Below are 11468 nucleotides of genomic sequence, written 5' to 3' on the forward strand. Positions count from 1 at the left end.
TAACTATATTCGGAAGTGAGCTGTTTTTTTATTTTTATTTGATCATTCATCACGTGACTTCAGAAATGAAATATTTTTCCGTCATTAAAATGATTACCGGCTTAATTTATGTTTACTATAGCTAATAAGGAAGTCAAACTTTACTTCCATAGAGAAACATGCTTGACTGGAGGATTGCGGGTGTGTGTGTGTGTATGTTGTAAACAGTTCATGGTATTGTTGCATCATGAGTACTAAACTGATTACTTCTTGCCATGAAGCAGTAAGCCTTGAGGATATCAATTTCTTTATTAGGAAATCAGGTCAAAAATAATAATAAAAAAAACAAAACAAAAAAAAGAAAACAGGGAGCTCTTCATGGAAACTACCATGACATTTTTACAAGTTTGGAAAGAAGAAACATGACTCAAGAAACATACAGAAATGCTTCTCTAGAAACCTTAAAGCCAGAACACAAAGAAAAACCAAACTAAGTCAGTCAATCTAAAAAATGAAAAAGCTTTTGTCTTATACAGGACAAAAAATAAAAGTACATTTGCCTTCAACATTTATTTCACCAAAACAAAATTGCTTTGACAACATCTCTAGCAATTGCTGTTTTAAAACCAAATTCTTACATTCCTACCATTGTGAACCAAATTTGTTCTTACACAGGGAAGTAACATGAAATTCAATTAGCACAGAGTAAACAGCAGTAGTGGAAGAAGAAGAAAATAAAGGCTATCCTGCTCAGTGTGTGGCTGAATTAAAAATCTTCTTGACACCCAGGTAATTTGCTCTGCTCCAAGGTTTAAAGTCAGGGGAAAAAAAGCAACTCCATCTTCAAGTGCATCATGTAGGAGGAGGAGGGTAGTATTGGTTGTACTGGGCATACTGGTTGTACTGTCCCCAGGAATTTTGTCCCCAGCCGCCATACTGTTGCTGATAAAGAAACAGAAACCAATCAACTTCATTCTTGGGGGGTGGACAAACCAACAAAGCATTCGACTCAAACCTACCTGGTACCAGTTGTAGTTGTATGCAGAGCTGTTCGCCTGCATGTCCGTCATCGCATTTGCTGCAACTGCAGAAGGATCGTCTAGTCTCTGCCTTTTGGCGTCAGGTTCTTGAGAACTTGAGAAGAAAGTTGGAATGAGACAATTCTGGCTTGAAGACCATTTAGCTTTAGTGGTTAAACAATGCTTGGTGTTTGACAACACAGAGCGCTAATGTGCCGTTTCCTCGCCTACCTGTCATATCCGTTCTCAGCTGTTCTCTTTAAAGAGTCGCTTTCCTTCTGTAGTTTTTGTTGTTCCTCGTACGCAGCCACCAGTCTAAGTATGGAATTAAAGGAACACTGGTGAGACGAAAAGTTTTAACATGTCGGTAAGGGTCTACACGTAACTCCGCTTTACTTACGCGTTGATGTCACTGCCAAAGTCTTCTAAGAATTCAACTTTGCGCTGGGAGAAAATGATGCGGGAGTCCAGGGACAACGGGCTCCTCAGGGCCCGGTCAAAGCAAGCCAAGATCTCCGCCTGGTTCTGCATCACATCTCCACTGAATTCCAGCTCCAGCAGGTTTAGATATAGTCTCGAACTAGTCTGCAAAGGCAGACATACATACACATATTACACACAACTGATAGAGCAAGTGACGTCTGACGTCCTGAAAGAGGAAATGTTCAACCAAGAAAACAAGAACGTAATGTCCATATCCACTGCGTCGTCCAGTGTCGACAGATCCTCACCTGGTCTTTCTCAATGGCATCAAGAAGGACCTTCTTCGCTTTGCTCAGACTTCTCTGCACCTTCACCAGGTGTCTAGCCAGCTTCACGGCGTAGAACGACGACTCCATGTCATTATTTGCGGTCTCCATTCCCTCCTTCAACAGGGCCTCTGCTTCATCCAAGTTGCCGCGGCGACGCTCCAGACTGACCCTGCGGAGACGAACCATGGCCAAATTCGGGATTGTTTCCTCCAAGGCTTTCAGGATCCCGCGAGCCTCTTCCACGTTGCCTAGACAACAAAAAGAGTGATGCTTTGACCCGAGTTCATTTACTCACATTCCATTACTCTAAATGCCGTTTCACTTTTGACCTTTTAATCGTAAATTTGAATTTCTAATAACATACATTATTTAAACTTGCATGACTTTGAACAACTTTGTTCTGGGGTTTCTGTAATTCAGGGGCCAAATTAGACAGGCTCCGACATAAAGTTGGAAATAAGGGATCAGCACTGGAGTAGTTTTAATCTTATTTCAAAGCGACAGAATTGTTTGAGTTAGACTACGTTCAAGTGCTCATCTCTCTTGTGGTGTCCCTCAGGGATCAATTCTTGGACCTCTCCTTTTTGCCTGCCATGTGCTCCCTTTGGGTTCTACTTTTACAGCATAGCTTCACATTTCATGGCTATGTGGATGACACTGAGCATATGAATGATGCCTGTACTTCTTTGACATGCCTTCTTCTTCAGTGGAAAGTACGGCATGAATGGCGCCAAATCTTCTGAAACATAATGAAGATAAGTTTCAGAACGGATCAAGCCGGCCAATTTCAGGCTCAGGCCTTAATCCCGTTAAAAAGTCTGTGGACTGTGCAGAACTCTAGCCCAACCCCAAAAGACATTGATTAAAATATGAGTAGGAAGTGCACATGTATATATTTGAACCAATGTGAATCAGTTAAAATAATATTTTTGCTTGAAAAGAAATCAAAAATGAGTGGTCTAAACTCCTGATTAAAAGCAGAGAACTAATACTACATTCTATAAAGTTAAATTGAAAGGCTTGCTGAATTTATTTTTTACTTGTTTTTTTTTTTTTTTTACCTTGCTGCTCCTCAAATGCTGCCCACAGAAGGTGGATGGCAGGTTTCTTGGGCAGGTGAATGGAGCACGCCTTCTTGTACACATGTCTCGCACCGTCAGTGCTGAAGCCTTCTAGATACTTAGCATACTTTAGAATGGAAAAAAGGAAAGCAAGTTGGGAGAAAGGCAAGAGGACAGAGGAAAAAAAAAAGAAGAAGAAAAGAAGAAGAAAGGCAAGAGAAACAGAACATTTTTAACCTGTAAATACAGTTCATACACTCAGTGAATTGCTTCATAGACAAGATCGTTTTTAGAAATTTTCTGTGTAAACCCATCAGCACCTTCATGGAACCAATTAGATAAGTTTCTGTAAGGTAGTGGGAGACGAAGAAGATGCAACGTAGTAGTTGGCAAATGCTGCAGTCATATCTTGTGTGGCAAGCTGGCCATCCCCTAATACAACAGATACAGTCACATATCAACGTTACACGCAAAGAGAGTGCAGGACGTTTCTTTTTTTTTCTTGTTGTTTTTCTTTTCTTTTTTTTAAACTGAGTCGATGATGTGATTATCAACGTTGATGGGGAAGTGCAGGGAGGCAGCAGCAACGAGTCGCGAGTTCAAGCCCAAAATACCTTGATCCAGAACTCCTCGTAGAGGGCGCACGCGATGAGGCATCGCTCAAAGAGGACCACCACGCGCTCCGGGGTCCCGTTCTCGATTTCGAAGTCCAGGTACTCCTTCCAGTTGTTTAGCTGCGTTCTCTCCAACGCTTTGACGTGGAAGTAGGGTCGCTTAATCTGACAAAGAGAGAAATCGTTTAGAAAATGCCGCTTTAACGAGCGAACACTGAGGGAGGAAAAGAAAAAACTTACCCCTTCTTCAAAGGACCAGCGCTTGCTGACTTCGTGCTCGTTGTGGTTGAACACTTCCTGTCGAACCTCGATCACTTTGTGGCGCATGTTTTCAATTTCTGTCATCCTCTACAGATAGAAAAGACACACACCAAGAACCAGATCAGCACTTTTATGGCTTCTCTCCAGCACAACATTGTCCACTTGTTGAATACTGCTAGTCCTGCAACCAAGGATTTACATCACCATGATGTTGCCAGAGACAAGAAGCCTGTAGAGGGGACAGGAAAGTTTGCACCCTGCACAGCTGGGTTCAAAGGAGCCCCGGTTGATCCTTTTAGTTTAAGGGCGAGTCCCTTACTGGATCTCCTGGCTTGGCTGGTGACATAGAAAAACTTCTTCAAACCTGAGCATTTTCTTTTTTTACCCTATGTTATCATGGACAACAGGAATGCTCCTGCTAAACCTGCAAGTGGAATGTTGTCAGTTTTGTCCCTTACCAGGAATGGCGGAGACGTTCTTACCTTGGCGGGATCGGCGAGGTCCTCGGTACCCGGTGGCAGCTCCTCCTGAGGAACGTTCGACTCTCCGTCTTCACCGACCATTCCAGACAGGCTAGACTTAGAGAGCTCGAGTCTGAGCTGAACAAACTCCTCTTCTGACAAAAAGTGTTTGGGGTGGTTGCCCTGCACATGATCTTTGAACCTGAGCAAACAAAACCAAAATGTCATTCTCAGAAGAGGCATGACTGAAGTAGTTAAAAAAAATAAAATAAAAATTAGCTGCTCGTCCTTCTGTGTACCTCTGAAAGTGCTGGGAGTACAACTGCGTCGGTATGCCTAAGACGCGATCGTAGATGGTGGTGATGTTAGCCAGCTTCTGCTGGTCCGTCTCCCAGCTTATGTAGGATTCCCAGAGGCGGTCAGATCGGAAATCTGTGCCTGCTGCGAGCACTGCGTGTTCGTAGGAGCTATTAACACAGAAGGGGAAAAAAAGGATGTTTATTGTCAAAGTCATGGGTTTTAAGTAGGTCACGTTTAGGCAAAAAATGCTCTACTCACGCTCGAATTCGTCCTTCCGTCTCTGGATCGTTGGGGTCCGAGTTCTCTTTGATAAAGGTGAGGTAGTGAAGCCAAAGGTCCACACTAAGAGGAATAGCCTGCAAGCCTCTTCTGTATACCTTGGTAGGAGAATATTTGAAAGTCGTTTGTCAGAAGCTGAAACTGTTTTATGATGCTCTGTAAAAGCTGAACGCTTTGGCGCGCTCACCAGATAAAGATTTAAGTCTAACCACAAAGTTCAAAGTTTGTCTGTTTTTATTGTGCGACTGTTTTCCCAACTCTGGTATTCGTGGCACTATCCAGCACGTTTCAGGTTTGTTCCCACTATTGGACACTTTAATATAAAGTAATCAGTTACCTCAAGAGCTCATTAATGTCACAGCCAGAAAAATTATTGCAACTGGGTGTTTCAGTTAAACATCTACAACATGCATGGTATAATGGCATGTTGGGGTGGAGAGACACCACACTGCAAACTGTAATAATATTGCTTTCCCTGTGTAGCTTCCCCTCAAACTGTATAAAATCATCAAGAAAAAAAGTGTTTTTTTCCTCATTATATAATGCTTTTTTCTCTCTTCTTTCTTATTAACAAAAACACTCCGCTATAACTACTTAAAGGACTGCACTGGACTCTGTTTATGATTTGTTTGTTTCTGTCTGTTGACCTCATTTCAGTGCCTTTGAAAAAAAAATAAAAATAAAAAGTCTCAGAGGAACTTGTACCTCTTCTGAAACCTGTAGGTTGCCGTGTTTTTTCTCCATGTCTGCATATTTCTTCCAGTAGCCATAGCAGTAGGGATAGCGTAGGAAAAAGACATCAAACGATTTCCTTGCAGGGAGAAGAAGATTCTGCAAAAGACACACAATGAAAACAGATTACAATTCTGCTTCTAAAGGAAAACCTCAGGCATATATACAAGCACAATAGAGGCGAGTTGCTGTATTTCAAGTATGTTTTCTTACTTCTTGCTCGACGTACTGCAGCACCGAAACCCAGGCGTTGAAGTCTTCCGGGCTGTCTTCACAGATCTTAAAAAGCTTTTCGAACTCTGAGGATGGGGTTGGTTCTGTTGGAACAGGAATTTCCTGTGAACTTTCTCGGGCTGGTTCTTCCAACTCCATGCCATCCTCCATCTGTGTGGCTTCGGTACCATCTACAAAAGATTTGTAGAATTTTTTTTTTTTTTTTAAATAATAAGAAGGAATACTCAGTTTCAAAGTGTACAGTCTTTTCAATTTTATTTCAGATCCTAGGCTTGCTGCCTTACTAAATACCTAAGGATGTCAAACTTAGATTTGCTATTATTAGTTACCTTGACTTCCATCTGGCACAAAAGCCTCTGGCTGAGGCTCAGTAGCAAATTGCAGCGGTTGGTCTGGATCCTCTGTAGGTGGTGGCGGAGGGGGCGGCGGCGGTGGCGGAGGATGCTCTTCTTGGAAAAGAGACGCGTTGGCAAGCTGAAACTGCTCCACAGCCTTCTCCACGGATCCCAGCTCGGAGGAGTTCGTTTGTTGGCTTTGCTGCTGCTCTTGCGCCAGATCGTCCTGAGAAGAATCGGAGCCCTCCGGCGCTACGCTGGCGGCAGGCTGTGGAGGAACTTGCTCCAAGGACCAGTCTGGTGCCTGAGCAGGAAGGTCAGGAAGAAATTCGTTCCCATTACTCTCCATGGCTGTGGACTCAGTGTCCAGCATTCCAGTAGAAGTGGCACCTTTAGAATCACAGACCTGTTGGGGGGGTGGGAGAAAAACATTGGTTATTTTATGAGTAGTAAAAACATGTGAAGTACCTTTATTTTACAAGCTAAACCAAGTTTTAAAAAAAAGACTATGTAATTACATAGTCTTAATTATTGATCAAGAAAAGTAGTTTGGAGCAGCCAAAGCATATTTCCCAGAACTCGTTTGACTGCATGTCTTTCAACCAGGTGAACAAAAACCTAAATTGAATTCCAGCACCCATTCATTACATTTGAAGCAACATTAAGCGCAACATTTACATTAAGAATAAGGATTACTTTTAAATGACTGGGCGCCGAAAATAAATCCCATGCAGACAGTTGACAGAAGCGCCAGCTGGTGGTGCAACAAGATACTTCCAAGTCCTAAATTCAATTTCGATACAAGGTTCAAAGTGACCTGCTAAAAGTAATAGATGTGATAGAAGATAATGATAGATAGGAGATGTGTTAGCTATGCCCAATAAAACAAGTTTTAAAAAAAAGACACCAGTGTTACAACTGACAGGGTTTGCTGAAATGAGGCGATGTTTCATCCGGGTGATCGCTTGCTCAAAGTTCAGCGATAAATTAGGCCTCTAAGCCTGTCTACTTGACGCGAATGTTAAGCTAGCTAGCTAGCTAGCTAGCTATAGCTTAGAGACATTTTTCCCCGATTGCGTTGTTTTCATAATTGCTTTATTTACATAATCAAATACCCTCTCTAATAACTGGTCTGAAATACTGAGATAACAAAGCAACGGAACTATAAATCTTCTCTTTTGATTTCGGCCCCGGTTGATACTACACACCAGACTGGCTAGCCGGTTACCGTCTCCCCCAGCGTGGCTAGCATTAGCACAATGTCTAATTGTAGTCATTAATTGCAAAGTAGAATGAATGTCGTGGTTGAAAATCTCACCTGCAGCTCCCAAGTCGCTGAAGTCAAACCTCTCAAACGGTAATTACTCTCAAAAGTTACAACCGAACAACCGACAGGCGCGCGTCATCCACCATACCTATCAACTTGGGGGGAAGAACAGACCCAGAGTGCGCATGCCTGCTCAGAACACCATGGAGACACGCTGAACGGGGTTACCAAAGGAAAGCGCAGGGGCAAAGACTTTTTCTTTTTTTTTTTTTTTTTTTACAAACCTTTATTTACACTGAGACAAAAATGTATACAATAATATTAAAATGTAAGTACATCTATTATATTAAAACAAACAAGCAAGTAATTAAATAAATAAATATATAAAAAATAAGAGAGGAAAAGAAGCCCAAACTAACTGCTGGAGCTACATGGACGTTGGTTGGTTAATATCATCTGCCATATTTGTTGGCAGGAAACCTGTGCTTGTTTGTTTTGGGTTTTTTTGGCCCTTTTTTATTGCATCAAAATGTCAATACAATGTATAGAATGGGGGAAAACTAAAAATAGTCTTACAGGGAGCAGTATTGACATTTAGTGCTAGTGCAGCATAAGTTAAACTGGATATTCCTTCAGCTTTAGATAACAGTATTCTTCCCCGTAAAGATAGATCTCTTTGAAGCCAGTGGTTTAATTTCTTTTTGGTTTCATCAATTGTAGGGTCAGAGTTAAGCTTGCATCTTTCTTTGGCATCTTTTTGTGATAATTACACCAAGATATGAAACTTGTGTTTTAACGGGAATGTTGTAAAGATGGGCTTCGCTACAAGATGATAGGGGGAGCAATTAACATTTGTTTAAATTAAGTTTGAGGCCTGAAGCATCAGAGAAAGTTTGAATGAGCTTAATAACAACAGGAATTTGGTCAGCATCTCTCAGAAACAGTGTTGTGTCATCAACAACTTGACTAATACAAATTTCTCTGTCAGCTACTGAGATGCCACGGATATTGATTTCCAGAATAAATGTTGCAAGAAGTTGGGCTGCGATCAGGAATAAATAAGGGGAAACGGGGCAGCCCTGTCTCACTCCTCTGGATACTGGAAATATGGGACAAGTGCCATGCTTCAGTTTAATACAACAGTTACCTTTCTTGGAAAGAGTCGGAATAGATTTTATAAAATATTGCTCGAAACCAAATTTTTCTAAGGCCCGATACACAAAGCCATGCCCTAGAGAGTCAAAAGCCTTATAGAAGTCTGACAACAAAATAAAGCTGCCATCATTTATTAGTTCTGAATAGTCTAGTAGGTCCAGCACAAGCCTTAGGTTGATTGTGATGTGTCTGTGGGACGTGACGCCTGATTGAGATTCATCAATATTAGAACTTAGGGTTTGCTTAATTCTTCTGGCCAAAATAACAGCGAAAACCTTATAGTCATTGTTCAGTAAACAAATAGGTCTCCAGTTGTCAATGAGTAACTTGTCTTTGCCAGCCTTTGGGATCAAAGTAATAAGGCCTTGTGTTAAAGTAGGAAGCAATTCTCCACGACCAATACTTTCTGAAAGAGTGCTGAGAATAAAGGGACTAAGTTCTTTTACAAATTTATATATAAAGTTCACTTGACAGCCCATCACTACCTGGTGATTTGCTGTTTTCAAGACTTAAAATAGCCTCTTCTACTTCCTGTAGAGTGAGATTAGCATCACACATTTTGCTACCAGCCTCAGATATAACTTTGCAATGTTTAATAGAGTCAATCAGTAAAGAAGCATTTCCATCTGAGTATTCAGAAGAGCAGAGGTTGTTGTAAAAATTGGAACAAAATGAACCAAGGGTTTTATGGTCTGATACAATCTTGTCATTAACTTTAAGTGTGTCTAAAGTATTTTGAAGTTTAGACTTTTCTAAACCAAAAAAGTAGGAAGAACACTGCTCCCCTTCCTCCAACTCTCGCTCTAGACCTGACAAACGCGCCTCGAGCCTTCTGTTTATATATTTCATCAAGTTTAGTTTGACATTCACTAAGGAGAGATAGATCATCCTCATTAAGGTTATCATGGCTAATCCTGGATAAAGAAGCTATCTGAGAGCAAAGACTTTCTTCCTCTTGCCCTCTCTTTTTTGAAGGATCTCATGAATTTTCCTATGTCATATTTTAACAGTTCCCAAAAAGGACTAAAGGGGTTTTGTCTCCAGGCTTCCTCCCAGCGGGATTTAATCAGGGATCTGATCGTTTCAGTAACATCCTCATATGAGAGAAGACCGTTGTTCATCTTCCAGCAGACGGCTCTAGGAATGCTGGGCGTCGAGAGTGAAAGGCATAAAGTGATTCTTTTATGGTGAGAGAAAGGAGCAGGGTGCGTATCAATATTAACAGCAGCAGAATCGACTTGCTTTGATACCAGCCAGAAGTCAATATACGGGACTTTTTAGAAAGGTCTTCTGTACTCCCTGTAAATAATTTATATGTAGAAAATGTTTCCCTAAAATGTCTAAGACATCAAATTTATCCATAAAATCTTTCAGGTAGCCGTTGGATGAGTTAAGAGTTGTTAGGAGGCTGGGGTGTGCTGTGGTGGCGCAGGGATTAAGCACAACCCACATATAGAGGCCTTAGTCCTCAACGCGGCTGTCGCAGGTTCGATTCCCGGCCTGGCGACCTTTGCTGCATGTCTTCCCCCTTCTCTCATTACCCTCTTTCCTGTCAATTCACTGTCAAATAAAGGTCACTAGAGCCAATAAAATTTAAAAAAAGCGTTGTTAGGAGGGTATCTATCAATATTATCATAAACCACATTGAAATCACCACCGAAAATTAGAAGGGCTTCAGGAAATTTTGATAACCAAGATGAGACCTTTTCATCCCATAACTCAAAAAGTTCTCTGTTGTCTGAATGAGAGTTGTAGCCAAGTTGTAGCCATATACAGTATGTTGGTTATTATTATAACCTTAAGCCTCTCAAGTTTTAATGTTACCATGCTCTCGAGTGAGTCGGCCCGGGCATTGACGATGGCGGAGAATCTGAGAACTAGACAGATATGTTTAAATTATGGCTTTAAGCACAGTTTTTAGCGGAGCTTGAGAATAGAACCCTTACCGAGACGCCATCTCGGCTCCCCCCCACCTGTGCTTGTTATTCTGATTTTTCTTATTCCTATTATGACATTGGGAAACGTTAGCGACTCTCTGAACTGCTACTGAACAACCTCCCTGAAGAAGTGAACCATTAGTTCACAACAAGAAAGCAATATTAGCAACTGAATAACTAAATGTGTGTTAAATCACATTCGGTTATGTGATTTATTTATTTGGAGAGAACTTGCTATAATGTGTGCATACTGAAAAAAAATATGTACCGTGTATAAAATATACAATACATAACATATGTGTTATGTTAAGGATAAACAGAATATATACACCTTGATTTACATTTTTTTTACTTTAAAAAATTAATTCAGATGCTTTTCACATACCTAACATTTCTTTTATTCTGTCTTGACATTCCTAAGTGTCTTTTTTACTATGCATGACCATTCAGTTGGTTGTACGACTTGGACAGAGCATAAAAACAAAAAACACACTAATATTAGCCTGTTCAGTAGCAAAATATCATACCAGGAACAATCTGTTTACTCCTTCTATGCTGACTTACGTGTAATATTTTAAATATCAAGGATCAAACAATTTATTTTGTAAAATTCTGTCATTGTACAAAATATCATTTGTGAACTTGTGTGACATTGTGGCCCCTTGTTGACCTAGCAACTGCTTAGGGAATGGCTTAAGAGCAGCACTTTTAGCTCTTCAACTCTTTACATAAGTGTAATGTGTCCAGTTTGTGAGTACTTTTGGCCATCTTTATTTATGTTTATTTGTTGTTTTGTTTTTAGATCAAATAGATCATCAAGTGAGAATACCTTTCATCCATACCCAAAGGGGCTAGAAAAGGAGATATAAATAGTGAAAATTCACAACGACATAAAATATCTATAAAGACACACACAATACCCAAATGTTCACTAAAATAGTGGAGAACACGTAAAGATAAAAAGGTGGGAGGCTGAAGTAAAAGAAACACTAAGAGATGAATACGGCAGCCAAGTGATAAGGTTATTCAAAGCAACAAAATGACTAAAACTATTAGAACTGTTGACATCAAGTGCAAAGTGC

The 11468-nt window shown here is 40.7% G+C and overlaps 1 protein-coding gene across 2 annotated transcripts; it reads right to left on the bottom strand.

The window, feature by feature from the left end:
• Positions 1-269: 269 nt before the first annotated feature.
• Positions 270-7493, bottom strand: prpf39 (PRP39 pre-mRNA processing factor 39 homolog (yeast)). Of its 2 annotated transcripts, none has more exons than XM_028039913.1 (15): positions 7346-7493; positions 6022-6433; positions 5672-5862; positions 5432-5557; positions 4706-4824; positions 4447-4614; positions 4169-4349; positions 3666-3773; positions 3426-3590; positions 2812-2938; positions 1730-1998; positions 1399-1583; positions 1230-1313; positions 999-1113; positions 270-921 (listed from the first exon to the last, which is right to left on the bottom strand). In XM_028039913.1, exons 2-15 carry the CDS (start codon positions 6398-6400, stop codon positions 832-834), a joined length of 2307 nt encoding a protein of 768 aa, XP_027895714.1. In that variant the 5' UTR covers positions 6401-6433; positions 7346-7493; the 3' UTR covers positions 270-831. The 2 variants fall into 2 exon arrangements, with proteins under 2 accessions (XP_027895714.1, XP_027895713.1); XM_028039912.1 differs by having other exon boundaries at positions 6022-6436; positions 7346-7479.
• Positions 7494-11468: the final 3975 nt, after the last annotated feature.

Source organism: Xiphophorus couchianus, chromosome 15 (assembly GCF_001444195.1).
Source record: "Xiphophorus couchianus chromosome 15, X_couchianus-1.0, whole genome shotgun sequence".
Lineage (NCBI taxonomy): Eukaryota > Metazoa > Chordata > Actinopteri > Cyprinodontiformes > Poeciliidae > Xiphophorus > Xiphophorus couchianus.